This window comes from Dipodomys spectabilis, unplaced genomic scaffold (genome assembly GCF_019054845.1).
Source record: "Dipodomys spectabilis isolate Male_0828 unplaced genomic scaffold, ASM1905484v1 ptg000365l, whole genome shotgun sequence".
In the NCBI taxonomy this organism is placed as follows: domain Eukaryota; kingdom Metazoa; phylum Chordata; class Mammalia; order Rodentia; family Heteromyidae; genus Dipodomys; species Dipodomys spectabilis.
The window spans coordinates 8,701,289-8,722,274 of record NW_024871042.1 but is presented as its reverse complement, the minus strand read 5'-3'; the positions used below and the strand labels follow the sequence as shown (position 1 = coordinate 8,722,274).

Below are 20,986 nucleotides of genomic sequence, written 5' to 3'. Positions count from 1 at the left end.
TGTCATAGGTCTTTGGATTCTGGCCATTCTACAAGGTGTTTAGTGATATCTAGTCATGACTTCAGTCTGTGATCAGATAGTCCTCTGTGTGAATGCATTTGCCATCTGTACATGCTCTTTGATCAAGTGCCTGTGAAGATCATTTGCCCATTTGTAAGTGGATTATTTGATTACTTGTATTTGAATTTAAAGAGATTTTTATGTATTCTGCATACAGACATTTTTGTCAGATATAAGATCTGTAAATATTTTTATCCCATCCTGTAGCTTGTCTATATCATCTGAAAGTGTCTTGTGAAGAGAAAAGTTTTAATTTTGATCAACTGAAATATATCTCTTCTTCCTCATGTGGATTATGATCTTGATATTGATTCTAAGCCCTCTTCACCTAGCCTTTGGTAAGAGATAGTCTGTTTTCTTCCAAAAGTTGTACGGTTATACACTACATTTAGCCATGATGAGCCATTTCTTTTTCTTATAGCAATGTTGCCATATATTTGTTAAAATTATCTCCACTAAATGAATATATTTTCTATAATATTAAATATAGCACTAAGCGAGGTGCTGCTGGTGGATCACACCTGCAATCCTCACTCCCAAGGAAACTGAGATCTAGAAGACTGGTTCAAACTTGGACTAGGTAGAAAAATCTGAGAGACTCCATTTTGATATTAACCAGCAAAAACCTTAGTTGAAGGTATGGCTCAAGAGACAGTATCAGTCTAGCAAGTTTGAGTTCAAACATGAGCACTGCCAGAATAACAAAGGAAATAAAGATATACAGTACCAAATAATTTTAAAACAGTGGGTTAAATAGATTAGTTAATAATCAATTTTATTCCTTACACTATTTTTAAATTTCTTGCTCCAACACAAATTTGAATAGATAAGACAGTTAAAGGAATTATATCGTGAACATTTAGGTTCCATATTAAGATTCTACTATTTATGTCAATTTATCCAGATGTTTATTCCTCCATATACCCCTTTCTTCATCTTAGTGTGTGTGTGTGTATGTGTGTGCATGTGTGCGTGTGCGTGTGTGTGTGTGTGTGTGTGTGTGTGTGTGTGTGTGTGTGGGTATGCCAATCTTGAAGCTTGAACTCAGGACCCAGGTACTGTGTCCAGGCACTGTCCCTGAGTTTTATTGCTGCAGGCTAGTGCTCTACCACTTGAGCCACAGCTCTACTTTTGTTTCTTTGGTGGTTAATTGTAGATAAGAGTCTCAGAATTTCCTGCCCAAAGTGACTTTAAACCTTAATCCTCAGATATCAACCTCCTGAGTAGCTAGGATTACAGACAGGTGTGAGTACTGATACCTGGCTCATGGATTACATTATAAGGGAAATCCATTTCCCTTACTCTTTAGCTTGAACTAAACATTAAATGAGCATCAGTATAGTGGTTTGCACTTTTATCTGGAGTAAAATTTACAAATATGGATTTCAATAGAAAGCTGGATATCTAGTATTGATTTACATCATTTTGATCAGCATGACCTTAAGATATAGGTCATCAATATGGTGAAATAGAGAAATCATGGGATTTAGAGTTTACTCTATTTCTACCTAGATGTGCAACTTTTGGGTAAGTTACCAATGTGTTTGGGGTGAGCCTTCTTAAAATTCAAGACTCCTGGTGTCTGGATCTTTGATATTCTGGGCTGCAAGGACATTACATGTGATTTTATATGTGAATCTGACATGCAGGAAAAAAAATCAATGGCTGGCACAGATGACAACAGTGTCATGCTGAAAGTACATGAAACATGGACACATCATCTCCCACATACCATGTGGCTTAAGTATTTTCTCCTTCTATTTTGTCTCCACATAGAAATTCTTATCATATGTGCAGAAATTGCAGTGCCCTCTAATAACAATCTCTCTAGTTTGCATGCGTGACACCAATACATGCCCATGTCCCCTTCAACAGGTTTGGAACTCACAGGGCTTTGTCTCCAGGCAGGTGTTAAGGTCATTTCCAAAAATGGATTGTGCTAAACCAGCAGGTATAATATCTGTTGTGTCCTCAAAAGCTTGCATTCAAAACCGAACATGAACTTACAGGACCTCAGAAATCCTCAGTTTGTCAAGGGACGTGGGCTTGACTTATGGACCTGTCTTTTACTTCTCTTCTGGAAGTCCCCATTTTCTTAATGCATGGTTTTTATCCACGCCCAAACCAAGGTTCCGTACAACCAAAGATGATTGCAGATGTTGTGAAAAGAGGCTCACACCAGGCAAGTCTTGTGTATCCCGGTCTCCAGCTGCAGGAGTCAGATATTCTCACAGCTGCTCCCAGTGCAAAGGCTGTTACAGGGAACAATGCCAACTGATAAAAACCATTCCAACATGATATCCAAGGAAAAAACTGTGTGAATCCCCTTTAGGAGAACAGCGATATCCTCCAGGCCACTTGCTAAGGAAAAACTAGAGCACATGGCTCCAGAATTGATCAGAAAAGCACCTCATGTCATCTACATCTTAGAGAAAACTGGACTGGCTGATGTGTTTCCAGAAACTCATTCAGATAGGTGTAGAGGATTCTCCCATCTTGATCCACCCACCACCTTAACTGGTAACTGGGTGTGATTGGTGATTGGTGCTGGCCTCTCTGGCTCTCCCATTATGGAAGGAACCTTGTAAGGTTTTAGATAGGTAGGGCCCTAGGCCATGCCAAGCTGATACAGTGTGGAAGAGGAGGGGCTATCATGAGGCTGAGAGAAGGCAGGAAGCTCCACTTCATCCCCACCCAGCAGAGCTGTTTAGAGTGGAGTCTGCATTACTTGGCTCATTCAAGAAGGATCCAGAGTGCCAGGATTGTTAAGAGTAGGATTTTGTCCTACAGGACAAAGAGTGGTCAGGCTCATGGCACCCTTGGACAGAAGTACAGGGGTGGGAATTGTCTTAATTGGTAAAGACCATCTTTAGAAGAGAGTAGGTGCAGATACAGTACCAGAGACGGTAGTGTTCACAAATACAATTAGTCTTGGATCTCTTCTGGCCCAGAATGCTGGTGATCATTTATCCAGATGGCCTGTGATGTCACTGTTCAGTGACATCAGTGGTCCACTGGTCAGCAGTATCAGGCTCACCTGGGAGCTGTAGGAAATGCATTAACCCAGGGGTTACCTGTGCATGTGAAGTGTGGCACACCTGGAGGAGGTGTTGGGATGAGTGGCTCCTGGGGTGACCTCTGCACTTTGAGTTTTCTCTATGGTTCACTAGGAGCAGGCTTTCGTCCTTATACTTGTTTGTGAGACTTTGACTTCAGCAAGGAAACAACAGCAGCAGTGACAACCAACTATGAATTTCTTTTATCCACTGTTCTCAGCTCAGACTATGGGCTTCTAAGATTCGCACTGAGAAGACTCCAGGAGTTGGTCTCTGTCCCCCTCGCTGTGTGTAGCTTTCCCGGTGATGGTAGTGGCCACTGTCCATTGGGGCTGGAACTCAGCTCTGGCTTACTCTGCAGGATGAGGTGAGACAACCTCTGTGGACATTTTCCCCAAGCCATTTCCTTGCTTGTTTTCCTTGCCTTCCTTTTTCTGCTTCCCTACCTCTTGCTCTCTTCCCTGGGAATGCCATCAGCCTAAATTACTTCCTTATGAGAGGCTCCCCCAACCCCAGTCGCATTTGCGTTTGTGGGAAACTCACCTTAAGACCCTCAGTGCCTTAGGAAGACAGTGGAATAAACAAGACAGGAAATAAACAAGCAAATGGATACATCAATAATAGCATCTACACTGAGACCTGGGGTGTTGAGAAACCAGCCTGATGGAGGGCAAGGGGGGGAACATCTCAGGCACAAGGAGGCTGTGAAGCCATGAGGAGGACAGCTCAGGTCGTGGCTGAGAGGTTGAAAGAAGTTACTAAGAGGTGAGAGGCTGTCTGAAGCCTGGGAGACAGGAACTGCTCGTGGCCTTCCCTGGAGATCATCTGCAGGAAGTCTGAATTTCATTGAGCTGTTTGGTGACCCACATCCTAATGAATTTTAAAAAGGATGAAAGCAAAAAGAAGAAAAGAAGATCTAACAAGTGATTGATTTATTCCAGTAGCTTGCTCTTGTGGTACTAGGTTTGCATTCAGGGCCTCTTGTGTGCTAGGCAAGTATATTACCACTTTAGCCATATCTTTAGTCCTTTTTTTGCTTTAGTTTATTGCTCAGGTGGAGTCTCATTTTTTTTTTTTTTTTTTGCCAAGGGTCAGTCTTGGACCATGATCCTTCTACCTATCTTCACTGTCTCAGTAGCTGGCTTAGTTTTGTTGTTGCTGTTTAAGATAAGGTTTCTCCAATGTATTGTTGCCACAGCTAGTTTGAGCAATGATTCTTCCATCTCTGCTTCCTGAATAGTCAAGGTAACAGGAATGCCTCATCTTCCCCCCTTTTAAAAATTGGAAATATTAAGAATGAAGTCAGACATTTGTGGCTCACACTTGTAATCCCGGCTCTTCAAAAAATCTTCAGAGATTGATCTGAGGATCACAATTTGAAGCAAGCCTGGAGAGAAAAGTCTACAAGACTCCATCTCTCATTAACCAGCAAAATGCCAGACTGGAGGAGTGTTTCAAGTGATAGAGCACCAACTATAAGCAAGAAAGCTGAAAGTGTGTAGACCTGAGTTCAAACCCCTTACTAGAATACATACACATTGTATACATTAGAGTAAAATTATATATCTATCACAGTGAAATCTACCACAGTGAAACACATCCAAATCTTACCTACCCTGGGCCAGTAGAGCTGGAAGAAGGGCTGTGTTCTGTGATTTGATGGCTTACTCAAATCACTCTCACCTTATCCCCACATGCTTCACCACTGATATCCTTGGAATATCATGGTTAATTCTGTGAGGTCTTTGTTCAGTGTATATTTTACAATGTAGACCTCAGCAGGTAATGCCATACATATACGATTCCAGTATATCCTGATGCAAAATCGCCTCTGATGACTGTCCTTTGCTTCCCCAAATCTGTTGTTTTATGGTTGCACAGACTGCTACCACATACCTTGGTACTTCTCACCTTTCCAAAAGCAAAATCTGTAATTATTTCTCTTCTAACATATGGTAGCACTGTAGGCTGGCTGACTCTTGGCTTACAAACATGTTTGAGGTACAACATGAAAATTCATCACTGTACAATGACATATACCTCTGATTGGAAGGATGAATGTGTGTTTTCAACTAGATATCAGATGCCTTTTCCATTGCAGTGAATATTTCTCTGGTGATTGGTAGCTGGGACACAATGAGATTTATATCCTCTCCTCTATGGGAAAACATTTTTTCTTTTTTGTGGATCTTCAGGCAACTCCAACTTCCAGAACAGTCAAACTTACAACTATTTCTTTCTCCTTCATTTGTGAGAACCCAGCCTAACCAATGATAAGCCCAGACAAGGATCTCTCAGCACATATTCCTTACTGATAGTCTCAGTCTCAATTCCATTACTGCCTGTTTCTTCCCAGCGAATACAAGACTAGCCAGATTTATTCTTGTATCAGTGCCCATTGAAGACTGATGTGTTGATTCTTTATCTGTAAAGATGGAGTATCACCTACTTTTAACAATATTTTGGTTTTTTAATAATAATTATTATCTTCTATTAATAATAATTGTAATTCTTATTATCTTCAAGTGTTTGCACAAAGAGGTTTCCAGTCAACATGTTGGTTTATAAGTGTAATACATCTTGATCAATGCAACCCCTTCCATCATCCTCCACCATCTCTCTCAACTCTACCTATCCCCTCAAGTTACCTGCTTCCATTTTCACACAGGTAATTTAAATATTGTGACTATATTCACTCACACATCTTCACTTCATTTGTCAGCCCTTGCTCTCCATGACCTCACCCACTTCGGACAACATAGGTTCTAGCTTCTTGGTATTCATTTAATTATACTTTAATTGCTCAAAGGAGTTACACAATTGGAATAATCTCATGATTATACTATAATCAATTTGTGAATATACACATATGACCCTGTATATGTTTTCATATATGTTTATAATTTATATGATCTTAATGCATATGGCTTATCCAATAAACCAATGCTTCTTGTAATTGTTTTGGAAATCTCACTTTCAAAAAACCTAGTGCCAGGCTTGCATGATCTATCACCTTCCCACAGTTTCTTTCCAAATGAGAAAGTTAGTGATGCACCCAGAGCCATCTCAAATGTCTGTTTCAGATGTGTGTGTGTATGTGTATGTGTGTGTATGGATTTAATGTTAGTAGGAGATATGGTGAAATGGAAAAGACTGAAGAATATTGGCAAAACTAAAAGTTGATTATCTTTGCATTTTAATGATGAATTCTATCTTTTTCTTCATTAGCATGATCAGTAAATGCAAATTATAATATGAAGACTGTTTATCATCATCCTCTCTCTCTCTTTCTCTCTCTTTTGGTACCACAGTTTGCGCTAAAGACATTGCACTTACATGGTCTACTTGCTCTACTGGCAATTTATCACTTGAGCCAAGCCTTCAGCCTGACTTTTTGCTGGTTAATTGGAGATGGAGTATCATAAGGTCTAAGTTGGATTTGAACCATAATCAGAATCTCAGCCTCCTGGGTAGTCAGGATTAACACAAGCAACCATTGTCTGGCTATTGCATTACCTCTTTAAACCAACACATTTTCATCATAAGTGAAAAAAATCACTATTTGATTCTAATATTTCTCTATTGCTAATATTACATCTATTCTTTTATGATTTTATTACATGGATCAATAAGGATCAAATGGATTGAAATCCCAAAATGCTCAAAGCCAGTCACTGAAGGATATGCTTTTAAACTTATACTAGAGAGCTAGCAAAAAATGCTGAAGACAGTGGTGAGCCCAGAGAGAAAGATATTTCAGTCAGCTATTGAGAAATCTACATTACATGGATCCCCAATGCATTCTAGATCCATACTGTATTTTGTTTAAATGAGTTTTGAGAGAAGACATCAGCCTTACATGTATGGGGGGAAGGGACTTACTAAACTACAATTTCACTTAAAGTGACAGTTCTGCAGCCATAATATTCATTGTTTATATGTGAAAAATGGATCTAGGAAAATTGAGGGGATGAGTGGGACTAAACAGGTACCACTGATCAAGATGCATTGTACTCATGTTGAATTGAAACTGCTTTATATGACTACTTAAAGGTAATCATAATAATAACAATAATAGAATTCTAGTTTTTGGTCAAAACAGTATGAAAGAGATTCATCAGATTAGTTTTTTTTCATGACCAGTCAACCTACATTTATCATAATGTTCATGCTGAAATGTAGGCAGTCCATAACTGCATGTAAATGCAGACAATCTAGATGTTGTTAGTATGACAGTGACAGATCCCAGTTCTCTGGCAATGATTCTCTTTATTGAGGGTCCACAAACATGGCAAGCTTCTGACCACCAGCTGTGTTGACTAGTGTCCTGGACGCCATAATGAAAACAGCTGATCAATACAAGTATGAAATTACAAAGCATCTGCGGAATGTGCACTTGGTTTGAGCCGCATGTCCTTTGCTTAGAAAAAAGTATTTCAGAGTATGAATTCCTGCATTACTCTGGCAGATGTATTCATTGCTTACGACAGTCTCATCTCTCCTCTTCATCCAATGATTATATAACACATGCACATGCTTTTAATTGACACATATAAGAAAGTGAAAGATGATTCTGTAAGAATATTGATTTGTATTCTCTGAGAAATGTGTCTTAAGCCATGCATTTAAAGGAGTTATACGTGATACTGAAAATCAAAACAATAGATGCCACACCATTATGTGATATATTTCACAAAATACTTTTGAATTTCTCCTTGTGAACTGCTCTTGGCATTCCCTCAAAGGTGCCAAGTACTTATTTCATGAAGGGAATTTAACTTATACATAAGCTAAATTTATCTGTAGAGTGTCACTTCACAGAATAAAGTGGCTGTATAGTATGGGAATCAAGACAATGTGATGGGAAACAAGGATGTAAAATAATTCCCTGTGTGTGTGATTCAACATAGGTCCAAGAGAAAATGTGTATCTACATACATTTTATCTATTTATAAAATGTCCCAAGGGAGAAAAGAGTAATTTAATTTTTGAATGCCCAAGGCAATTATTTTTAATTTTCTTTCCTTCCTTCTCTCTCTCTCTTTTTCTTTTTTCTTTTTTTTGGTTGGTCATGGAACTTGAACTCTGGGCCTCAGCATTGTTCCTGAGCTCTTCAGCTCAAGACTAGTACTTTACCACGTTGAGCCATAGAGTCACTTCTGGTTTTCTGATGATTAATTGGAGATAAGAGTCTCACAGACTTTCCTGCCTGGGCTGGCTTTGAACTGTGATACTCAGATCTCAGCCTCCTGAGTAACTAGGATTACAGGTGTGAGCTACCAGTGCCCAGTTCATTTTTAATTTTCTAATGATAATTAGGTAAAACTCTTAGTCTAACCACACGCCATATGTAAACATATTCTTTGTCCACATCTGATGCATGCTGGGACAAGCATGTTCAGTGCTTCTGATAATTTTCTGGTACACCATCTTGGATGGTAAAACAGGAAGAATGCAAATTCTGTTCCCAGCAACAACTGGACAAAATGATTGAAAACAGACTGGTTAGGGCTTACAATGTGACCAAAGTCTAACAGTACACTAATGATATTTATTTATGAAAAATGAGAGGATTTTTATTAAAATCAAGCTACAAAGGAAATGAAAATGGGAGACATCATTCCACTTATCAAAAAACCACACTCCAAAAACTCTATCAAAGAACACAAAGAGAAGTTTCTCTTTAAGTTTTTAGCCCACTTATTTATTGGGCAGTTGTTTCTTTGATGATTTGTTGTTGGGAGATTTAATTTTTTGAGTTCCAGGTATATTTTAGATATGAAACCCTTGTCCATTGTATGGCTAGTGAAGATCTTCTCCCAATCCGTGGGTTTTCTATTGATCTTGTTAGCTATGTCCTTTGCCATGCAGAAGCTCTTCAATTTCATGCAATCCCATTTGTCCAACATTTCTTTGATTTGTGTGTTTCTGGTCTCTTAAGAAAATTTTGGCCTGTGCCAAGGAGACCTAGGATTTCTCCTATTCCATCCAGTAATGTTTTCAGAATGTCTGCTTTGACTCCGAGGTCTTTGATCCATTTGGAGTTGATTCTGGTGCAGGGTGATATATAAGGATCTAGCTTTAGTTTTCTACAAGTGATTAACCAATTTTGCCAGCACTATTTACAGAAGAGGCTGTCTTTTTTTTTCTGTTCTATTTTTTTAGCTTCCTTATCGAAGATTAGATTAGATGCCTATATATCTGTAGGTTCATTTCTGGGTTTTCAATTCTGTTCCATTGGTCCTGAGGTCTGTTCTTGTGCCAGTACCAAGCTGTTTTGATTACTATGGCTTTGTAGTAGAGTTTGAAACTTGGTATTGATATTTCTCCAGCACTGATCTTTCTGTTATGGATTGTTTTTGCCTATTCGGACTCTTTTATTGTTCCGTATGAATTTTTGGATTGCCTCTTCTCTGAAGAGGAAAGAAGGATGGCCAATGGACACATGAAGAAATGCTCAACCTCTCTAGCCATAAAAGAAATGAAAATCAAAACAACATTGAGATTCCAGCTCACCCCAGTTAGAATGGCTATAATCAAGAACTCTAATAACAACAGATGCTAGAGGGGATGTGGACAGAAGGGAACCTTACTGCATTGTTGGTGGGAGTGTAAACTTGTTCAACCATTTTGAAAAGTAGTATGGAGGTTCCTCAAAAGACTCCACATAGAGCTCCCCTATGACCCAGCAATCCCACTTTGGGGCATTACTCAAATGATCATAAACAAGACCATACTAAAGCTACCAGCACAACTATGTTTATTGAAGCATTATTTACCATAGCTAAGATCTGGAACCAACCCAGATGCCCCTCAGTAGATGAATGGATCAAGAAAATGTGGTATATATACACAATGGAATTCTATGCCTCCATCAGAAAGAATGACATTGTCCCACTTGTTAGGAAATGGAAAGGCTTGGAAAAAATTATATTAAGTGAAGTAAGCCAGGCCCAAAGAAACATAGGTCCCATGGTTTCCCTTATTTGCAATAACTAGTATATGTCTGAGACAAGCAGAAAAGGTCAGATAAGTTGATGTTAGGTGAAATTTTTTTTGCTATTGTTTCTAACATATTTATAAGATGATTTCTTTGCTGCTTTGTATGTCCCTCCCCCACGGTATAACCACTCCTTTCATTGTATTTTATGTAGGTATAATTTGTGGAGAGGAAGAGAAAAAACAAATCATTTAAATAGGGATACAAATAGTGGACCCATTGCAACAATGAGATGTACACGTCGTTATGTCGAAAAACGAATTTTATAACTTTGGCCAGGGGTGGGAGGGTATGGGGGTATAGAAGGGATGGTAAGGGGCAACAAAGGAGGAGGCAACAATGTTTGATAAGAAATGTACTCATTACCATGCCCATGTAATTGTAACCCCTCTGTATGGTATTTTCACAAAAAAAAAAAAGAACACAAAGATAAAAGACATGAACAGCATGGTTAAACAACTTGACCTAATAAATAATTACAGAGTAATTTATACAACAGAAGAACACCCATTCTAAGTATATGCAGCACATTTTCCAGAACTCATGCTATATTAGGCTATATACCAAGTTCCAACTAACTTCAAAGAGCAATTATACAAAGTGTTTTTCAATCATAATAAAATTTAATTATGAATAAATGATAGGTATGTGTGAGAAATCCCTGCACATTTGAAAATCAAACTACTCAGTTATGAATAACTCATTAGTAAAATAACAAAACAGTATTTTTTGTGTCCAGAAAATTTGTAAGTAAATGAAAATGAAGAGAATATGCCAAAATTTATGAGTTTAAAGTGTCTGAAAGAAGTCTAGATAGCTATATGAACATATACAGTATAAAAGAACAGATTTCTATGAATAAAATTAGCTCTATGTAAAGAAATTAGATAAAAGAAACAAATTTAAACCAAAGAAAGCATAAGAAAGGATAGCATAAATATCTAACTAAAAATTAATGAAATGGAAAGCCCAAAACTAAAGGGCAAAAGCAAAGAAATCAGAAGAAAAATATTTGAAAAGACCAACAAAAGTGACAAGTTCTTAGAAGTAGAAAAACCAAAATAACTAAATATGTCCTGAAACAGGAGTCATTATCACCAACCCTACAGAAAGTAGACAGTTTTAAGTAGGCTACTATGAGCAAGTCAGATAATAAAGATAAGATAATTACAAATTACTAAAACTATATCATGAAGAAAGATAAAAAAGATTTTCTTTTGAATGGTAGATTTTAAACAACAAATAAATAGAATTAGATCAGTAATTGAAAATGTTCTTGCAAATAGTGTAGGCTTATATGACTTCACTTGTGACTTTTAAGCAATATTTATTTACAAATAGAGTACACTCATACAAACATAAATATTTCCAGACAATAGTGACAGAAATAGTTTTCAATTTATTCTAGGAGATCAATATTATCCTGATATCAAAGACAAAATAAGAGAACACACAAAAATGTAAACCATATCAAGATTCGTCATGCATATAGACATAAAAATCCTTAACAAATAACTACAAGAGTGAGCCTAGCAACATTTGAAGAAATGGGATATATTCTCTAAAGCAAGGATGGTTTGATACCTGTAAATTAGTTATTGCTGTACACTATATCATTAGATAAAAGAATACACGACAAAACAAAAAATAAGTGCACTGATAACCTAAGCAAAAATAGAGGCAAACACTTGCCAAATTTTGCACCTATCTTTTAAATTAAAAATAAACATATTCTCTGGGCACTGGTAGCTCACGCCTATAATTCTATCTACTCCAGGAGGCTAAGATCTGAGGATCGTGCTTCAAAGCCAGTGTTGGCAGGAAAATTGGTGAGACTCCTATCTCCAATAAGCCAGAAGTGGAACTGTGGCTCAAGTGGTAAAGCACTAGCCTTGAGCAAAAAAGGGAAGTGCCCAGACCCTGAGTTAAAACCCAGAACTGGCACACACATAAAACAACAACAAAAACATTGTTCCACAAAATATTGAGCAAAGGAATTTCCCTACATCTAAGAACTTGTACCAAAACAATCATTGTTAACATAATTTTTAATCCTGAAAGCTTGACTCATGATAACCAGATACACACACACACACACACACACACACACACACACACACACACACACACACACACACACACACACACACACACACACACACCTAAAAGCATATCAGGAGCATAGTGAGATGCTTGTTCTTATCGTTTCTATTAAACACTATATTTCAGATTTTAGCCAGTACAACAAAGTAAAAAATAAACAACAAGCCAAGTGAGGTGGGTAGATGAATGGAGAGAGGAATAATGGGTGGATAGAGTCATAATACCCAATGTACATATGTGAAAATGGAACCTGGTAACTTGATGAGATGAGTTGGGTTGGGATAGATGAGAAGAATGATGGGAGAGGTAATATGGATCAAGATGCATTATATGCATAAATTGACATGTTGAATTGAAATGCATTTTCATAGCTATTTAAAAGATAATAAAAATGCACAACCAAAATATAAAAACATTTCCTTCTACCCAAATTAGCTTCTCAAATCTCATACTAATAATTAGACTTTCATATCCAGAGTATGAAAAATAATTTCTAAAAATATTTCCTATTATTTTCTGAATTTGTTTTCCTTTCTATATGCTATTTAGTTTTATTGATGCTTTTGAATTTCTTCAATGTTGATTAAGGAACCACTTCTTTTTGTCATATTTATGGGTATAAGGTATACAGGGGATTTACCACAGTTGTAAATGCTCACCTCCTACATGTACCTAGGCTTTGAAGGGGAAGAAAGACTCAAAGATCTCAGGGAACTTTGACTGAGAAGTTAAGAAGAGTTCTGGGACAATCCTAGCTCTGTCTCTTTGTGCTTCATTTGTGGACTCTGGCACAAAGCTAAATGGAGGGTCATTGTAATACACACATTTCCCCCCTAATATAGACATAACAATATCATCCTTGGGAGACAAGGGCCTGAAGTTAGCAAGGCTATCTCAGCTCCAGAGGCAGTCAGCAAAACCAACAGTGTGATACTGCAAAGACCTCAGTATCTATTTTCATTTAGATGCTACATTGAGGACAGTATTACCTGTCCTCAGTATTCTGGGGATTAATTGGCAGCATGCACAAAGTGCATAATCACATATTTCTGATTCCCTTCTTTAGGTTCAGCCTGTATGGACACAGTTTTTAGATGACAATGGTGCAGGTTCTCCAAGATATGAGCAGTTGCATATTGTCACAAATAAGTGGTGATGATGTGCCTTTTGACATTTGGTCAGCATCTCTGACAACAGGAGGGCTGTGCAGCCTCTCCAGCTGTGGGCTCCATCTACTTCTTTCCATAGGCTTAAACTACTATTGTATACTTTGCAGAATTCCTTGATCATCTGTCCCTGAAATCTCTTGGTTTGAGTTTATTTCTATGAAAAGGAATAGTGGTTTCCTGCTGCTGATGTTCCTTTAGGCTATAGTTTTTAGCTCTTAGATGTGAACTGGATGAGGCAGTGGACAGTCACATAACAGAGAAGGTCCTGAGCTGTAGGAAAACAGGGCCAATTATCACACATGCCAGTGGCTAGGACCTGTGATGTCAGCCTGTGTGCAATGGGCATTCTTAAAAACCCTCTGGGCCTCCACAGTATTCCCATCTCATAGCAAACCACAACTTGCTCTACATGATCACTGGTAGCACATCTTTCTCAAGGGAAGCAAGTAAGGTCACAAAAATACCCAATGAATCACTAGAGATTTTCTGTAAGCATTATTAATACCTGTCACAGAACCCATTTGTGTTACTGCTATAATCACAAAGTCTAGCTGATAACTCCATGTGCTACTGCAGATTGTGACTGGGAGTGTGAAACACTCTATATCCAGGCATGTCCTGAATATAAGACCAGGAGAGATCCCTTCCTGGCCAGATGACAAGGGAGTAGATGGGAGCTGGACCACCCATTACTCTGGAGCTCCAGTCACAGGAACCTGACTCTAGGGTAATGGTTTATTGAAAACTGTACTCTGCAGTCAAGGTGTCCAGTTGAAATTTGATAGGGGGTCCCACAGGCCTTACAAATCACATTTTCCCCCCACTGAAAGTACAGCTGTTTTCTAGAAAGCACTCCAGATCAATGCTTATTTTGTGGGTGCTTCCATCACAGTCCAACGATCACTGTGTTTGCTCTATTCAGCTGGATGATTTTACAAAAATAAGACAAGTTGCTTATACTTTCTCCTTGTGGTTGCAGGATGGATATCATGTTTGTTAACACTTTTCTCTGCATTGAGTATGTGTATCTGCGCATTGCTTCCTGCACATTCAATGGAGCATGGATAGAAAATATTAGAAAAGGGGCTAGGAAGGTGGCCCAGTGGTAGAGTGCTTGCCTTGCATGCATGAGGCACTGGGTTTGATTCCTCAGCACCACATAAGCAAAAAGAAAAAAGCCGAAGTGGTGCTGTGGCTCAAGTGGTAGAGCGCTAGCCTTGAGCTGAAGAGCTGAGGGACAGTGCCCAGGCCCAGCCAGGTCCCACGACTGGACCTCCCACCCCAAAAAAGAAAATATTAGAAGAAACATGCATTTGTGCAAAGCCTGTGTACACATTTCACTGTCCTTAATACATATTAGTTACATAATTTTACTACTTACTATTTACATAATACAATTATTTGCATAGAATTTAGGTTTTATGATTGTAGGTGTATGTATGTATGAGTAGCAGTAGGGTTTGAACTCAGGGTCTCATGCTTGTTTGGCACTTTACCACTTGAACCATACTTCCAGCCCTGATTTTTGCTGGCTATTTTGGAGATGAAGTTTCAAATACTTTTCTGCTCAGGCCAGCCTCAAAATGTGATCCTTCAGATTTCTTCCTCATGAGTAACTAGGATTATAGCTGTAAGCCACCAGTGTCAGGTTTACATTAAGCCTTTCTTTGTTTAGTTTTTGCTGGTGTTGGGGCTTAAACTCAGGGCCTGGGTGCTATTCTTGAGCCTCTTTATGCTCAAGGATAGCACTCTACAACTTGAGTCACAGTACCACTTCTGTTTTTTTTCTGAGTAGTTTATTGGAGGTAAAAGTCTCACCAACTTTACTGCCCTGGCCTGGCTTTGAACCACAATCCTCAGATCTTAGCCTCCTGAGTAGCTAAGATTATAGGCATGAGCCACCAGCACCTGGCTTATATTAAGTTTTATAAATTATTTATATAGAACTTAAAGTATACAAGAGGATGTGTATAGTTATTTGCCCCTACTGTGCCATGTTAAATATGCGATTTGAATATCTACAGATTTAAGTATCTAAGGGGCCCTGTGGATACAGAAGGACAACCGTGTTAGGACCCTGGGTAATGACTAAGGATTTGGCTATGACTTGCTTTGGCCAACAAGACAAGACCATGTGACACAGGCCAACTTGAAGTAGTAGCCCTGGACATTAGGACTCAACCTCTCTTGCTGCTCTTGCTGCTCCTTGCCATGGCTGCTACGTGATGAAGCTTCTGGAATAGACTGCTGGATGATGAGAGAAATGTGCTCCTGTCACTGTAGCCAGCAAACATTCTCAAGTCCAGCTGTCAAGCCAATTGGCAGCTCACAGCCAAATGAGTGAACTCAGGGGAGACAAGCAGAACTATCAGCTGACCTTAGCTTAAATTGCTGACTTTGCAATCATGAACTAAATATAGTTGTTTCAAGTCACTAAGTTTGGAAATGATTTGTTATGCAGCAAATTTTGCTAACTGATACATACCCTTTATTATTGCATAGAACGGCAGCAGTAGTAAACCATAAACCAGTTGCTGCTGTACCTATAGTTGCATTTCTCATCAATCATTATGTTTTTTTCCCCTAATGTTATTAGTTGTTTTAATTTACACAAAATGGAATAAAACAAATACCATATCTATATCATGAAAATGTTTCTGAGAAAAAAAATATTTTCATAGAATTTCTAATTAACTACTCTGGCTGATCTTCTCAAACCATTGGTGTGTAATCAGCATGAGAAAAGCAAAAGCAGCCACAATGTGTCTTGATCTTTTCCCCTCACAGCCAGGAAGCCATTTCTTGGTCTGGGTGCTTAAGAAACTGTCCAATCAAATAACTTGCTGTCCCATCAATGCTACGGAAGTAACTCTCCTGGTCAAAGTATAAATGCCAATATATTCAGCCTTAGTATTCAGCAAAAGTCATTCTACACATATTAGTAACAGTAGAGAGAAAGCATCACTGTTATACCTAAATATTCTTGTTGCCATATTATTAAAAAGGCCTGTTTATAGGAGCTACCTCTACCATTCCTGGAACAGAGCGACAGGATTGGGTGGAACAGCTTATTTCTCCAGATGCCTACACAACTTGTCAAAGCCTTGGACCTGTCGGCATAGACAAGTATGTGTCCTTCACCACCTCCTAAATTTTAATGTGAGAGATTGCCTCGGGGTAGGTGTCAGACCTCTGTAGAGTTGCCAAACTCTACAGAGATGGTTGTATGAGAAATTGTTGCAATAAAATGGAGCCCGAAATACATTGATGAAAAAAATGTGGATTCAGACATAGTATGAATAAAACAAATTGCATTTAAATATTGGCTGGGTTTATTTGCAGGCTTCATCAGAAGCCCATAGAAGCGTTAAAGAAAGAGGAGTAGAATTCTGAGTATAGTCCATTGTGAAACCATAAGAGGGAGGCTGACTGAGCCTAAGATGACATGCTGATCACCTGTTCCTGTCTCATTGACACTGACACAATGAGGTCATTCAGCGAAGAATATGGACACGCTGAGGCCAGGACAAGATAAAATCCATCGTGTGAGAACGCGGTAATGAGGACATGTAGAAATACCTTTTGTATTTTCAATCCAGCCACTACTCCAAGTCTTTAAACTGCAGGGATCTATTGTACCTTAGAACTGATTTTCTAAAAAAAATAAAAAATCACATCAAAGCTAAAAAATTCTCTCCAATCAACGACAAATTTCATTTTCAAAGTATTTCTTTTCCACTTCTAATGCTGTCGCTTATGTCAAGAAGCTCTCTGCATCCAGTGTGAGCCTCTTCTCACCCTCCCTCTCCATCTCTCCCAGATTCTTGTCACATGCTGCAGGCAGAACAGCTTCCATAATCACAGACCTGACCACAACCACAGCCCTCTTGCTGGAAACCCTCTCAACTGTTCTCCAAGGTCAGAGGTCAAGGTTTGCCCCCTGCAGTTCCCAGTTCCTCCACACAGCATCCTGCAGGCTTTGCATTGTCATGTGGATTAAACCTTGCAGCATTCAGTCCTTCAGTTACCTTCACCTTACCCGAGGGTACCCATCAAAGCATAGCTCATGAAGTGTGATTTAGGCAGTCTAATAAGTAAATAGCTCTACAGGTATCCGGGCTCTCTAATTCCCATCCCAAGGTCCCTGAGAGGTGTTCTGAGCTGGAAACCTCTTCTTTCTGTTCCATAGGTATCCAAGCATGTAGCCTTCTTGAATCCAATCTTCCCTACATGGCTAGGGTCCTCTGTGGCAGGATCTTGCTTCCCTAAAGGGCTTGTCTTTCCCATGCTTACCACAACCACAGGTCTTGGTTCCCTGCAAACCTCCTGGGCTACAATGTCTGTGCTCACCCACCACCACCCCCTCAAGCCTCCTCATATGTACAGCAGGGGTGCCACTCCTGCAGCCTTTCACCCATTCCTCCTACAGATACTTTGAGTCTCACCCTCCCTTGAGAAGCCTGCAGTGCCAATGGGTTATCCCTTCATCAGGCCTCCTGTGTTAAGTTCAGATGTCTGCTTCACAGACACATGCAGGCCAGGCAGCATTCAGCCAGATCCTTAGACCTTGGAGAATGACAAACGTTTGATGTAGGCTTTTGTGCAGAAGCTGAAGCACCCTCCTGGCTTCTCAAGGCCCTGGTTGACTTCCTGTCCTTCTTCTTCTTCCCTGTGTCACTATATGGTGTTACATGCTCCTCAGACATGCCAGGGTCACCACTGAGTGGCCTGTCCATTGAGTCTCATGAGTTCTCTTCCCAGGAGTTGCTCTCACACCTGGCTTTCCAGGTAGCTAAAGCCATCACCTCCTGGGTGCATGTGGTTCTCCCTGAGGCCTGATACTGCCTCAATGTTCTGCTGGCCTCTCCCCAGTCCAGGACTCCATGTAGGTGAGGCTGATTCTCTTGAAATCTCTCCCTCTTCCTTTTTCCTGCCCCTCCTACCTAGGATGCCCAGAGCAAGCCATGCCTGAAGCCTGATCTGCTGAGGATGGCTACACCTTGCTGAGGGAAGCCTCGGAGCCTGGGTTCGGCTACATCTTCACGCAGACTCCCATTATTGCATCATGGAAGTTTCTTCTAGAATGTCCGCTTCCTCCAGGTCATGGCTCTTAACTGGTTCTAAGCAATTCATGGCCAGAAAGCTTCCCAGGCTGCACTGAGTCTAGACCAAAGTGGGCCCACATCTGCTGTTTCCTTTTCCTTTCATTTAGCTACTGCAACAGTTTTCACTCTCTCACACATGCAGCCTACTGACCTCTCCTGACACCCTCCTCATCCTGAGCCCTGGACATCTCCCTTCCACCTCCAAAATGTCCTTGCCCTCCCGCGCCTCGCCCCCATCACGGGAAATGCCCCTTTCCCTTTAAGTAGTCTGCTTCTGACTGAACTGACCCTGATCTTGGCTCCCTGGCCCTGCATTCACATCTCAGCAGGACCCAAGCCACTCAATGAAGAGAATCCTCAAGCTTGGGCCACAGCCTGTCAGCTGACACCCTTGTACTCAGTCTCATCCTCCTACCTGCCAACACCCACAACTGCTGTGCCTAATCATACCATCTCCAAGGAGCACATTTCTTTCTCTTTCAGCGTGTGTGTGTGTGTGTGTGTGTGTGTGTGTGTGTACGTGTATACGTGTGTACGTGTGTTTGTGTCTGGAGTTCAAACTCAAGGCTCCACACTTGCTAGGCAAATATTCTATCACTGGAGCCATACCGCCATACTTTTTGCAATACTTATTTCTAAGATAGGGTCTTGTGCTTTTGCCCAGGCTGCTCTTCTATCCAGCCTTCTGCTTCTGCCTTTTGAATCACTGGGATTACAGGCCTGAATCACCATGCTTCTCCTCAGTGTATGCGTTTCTGCGAATGCAAATGCAAATGAAATTCAAATGCCTTCATCTTGACTAAACAAACGATTCTTCTTGGAGCTGATAGCCCACTATGCCTAGTATGCTTGAGGCCCTGGGTTCCATTTCCAACATCATAAAAGAAAATGGTCTAATAATTCAATCCATCTTCCCTTTTCAATTTCTGTGCCACAGAAGGTTTTTTAGCAATGTTAAAAATCTCTTAGTAGAAAGTTGAAGATGCCCAATTAAGGAGTCCACATTGAACTTCCCAAATACTTCCAAAACCGACCTCACACATGTCCTCCAGCCTCCTGGGGTTCTAAGAACATGCACCTGTTAGAATTTCCTAACTACCTCTTTTCTGAGAATGGTACTGCCTTGAGACACCACACGAAACTTTTCACCAATACCATTGCTGGCCTTCACATCCACGTCCACACCACTTCTCTACTTGGTGAAAAGTCTTGCGTGGTGTTTCAAGGCAGTTCAGTTCTCAGAAAAGGGGTGGTTAGGAAATTCTAACAGTACCCACACCCCATCTTGTTTATTTATTTATTTTTTTTGGCCAGGATCCTCTTTCTCTTGTGGAGTAGTCAACAGTAGAATTTCTAAGTAGTGACTGGTGACTGTTGCCCCATGTCCATGACCTTGGGTCCTGTGTATCAAAATGACAACTAAAGCCTCCAGGCCCTTTGTCCATCTCCACCCCTTCCAGCCTTCATACATACTGAGGAGTGTAAGAACACTGAGAAAGACTTTGCTTTCTCTGCATCTTTCTATGCTACCTTTATTCCCTGACTTTTGCTGGGCCCTCCAGGTCTCCCTCAAACCCCACTTTCCCATTCCCAAAAGACCCCAACAAGCATATCTTCTGACCTCCAACTCCTGTAACTCCTCCTCCTCCTCCACATCATAGGACAGGGTGTGGATTTTAATGTCATCTGCCGAAAGATCGATGAACTTCCCATCAGGATATTCCAGGCTGTCTTTGGTCGGTGACCGGTCCTCAATGAAGGTGGTCTCGCAGCAGTCGGCAGCCACACCATCTCCCCAGGAGCGAAGCACTCCCTCGGAATAGAGGATGATGTTGGGACGATAGTGGGATTCCATCGACTGCTGCAGGGTGTTGGGGTCCAGCAGCTGCTGCACAGGCTCCTTCCTGCCGGCATCCAGGCTGGTCGGTGTCGCACTGGCCATCACTCGGTGGCTCTGGTACTGGGGTGCTGGGTAAACAGACACCAGGCCATCTCTGCTCTCAGCCATGAAGTTTCTGGTGTTAATCAGGCCATTCCTCTTGCCAGCATCACTGATCTTACTATGCACCAGCACGTTCTTCTGTTCAATGATGCCATCCATGGTAGTCTCCCTCTCCACAGGGTGTCAGGCTGGCCAGCTGGACTCACAGGTCACACTTGTTTCATCAGATCCATTTCCCCTGGAGGAGGAGGAAGAGGAAACGGAGATGAGATGAGATGAAAATCAGACTCAAAATGTATCACCAGACCCATCATGGTTCAGACTGTACTGGCCTACTGACATGCATGGTAGCCGTAGAATCAGATAAATATGCAGACCTATTTGTCCTGTGAATTTTTTATTGGTTCTATCAGAGCAGCCAGCCAGAGGAAACCAGAAATTGATTACCTGCCTCTCTGTAAAGTCTTTGCTTTCAAATGAAGGAAAGGGTGGGAACTGGAACCATGACAGTCTTAAAGAAACCCCTGACTGCCTGCAGCCATCCTGAAACC

General features: G+C 40.4%; 1 protein-coding gene across 1 annotated transcript in view; it reads right to left on the bottom strand.

The window, feature by feature from the left end:
* Positions 1 to 20,612, bottom strand: part of Syndig1 (synapse differentiation inducing 1) — a 95,133-nt gene extending 74,521 nt beyond the window's left edge. Inside the window, exon 1 of the mRNA XM_042666536.1 lies at positions 20,115 to 20,612. Within this exon, the coding sequence (XP_042522470.1) occupies positions 20,115 to 20,594 (480 nt within the window). The 5' untranslated portion in view covers positions 20,595 to 20,612. The remainder of the gene's footprint in view (positions 1 to 20,114) is intronic.
* Positions 20,613 to 20,986: the final 374 nt, after the last annotated feature.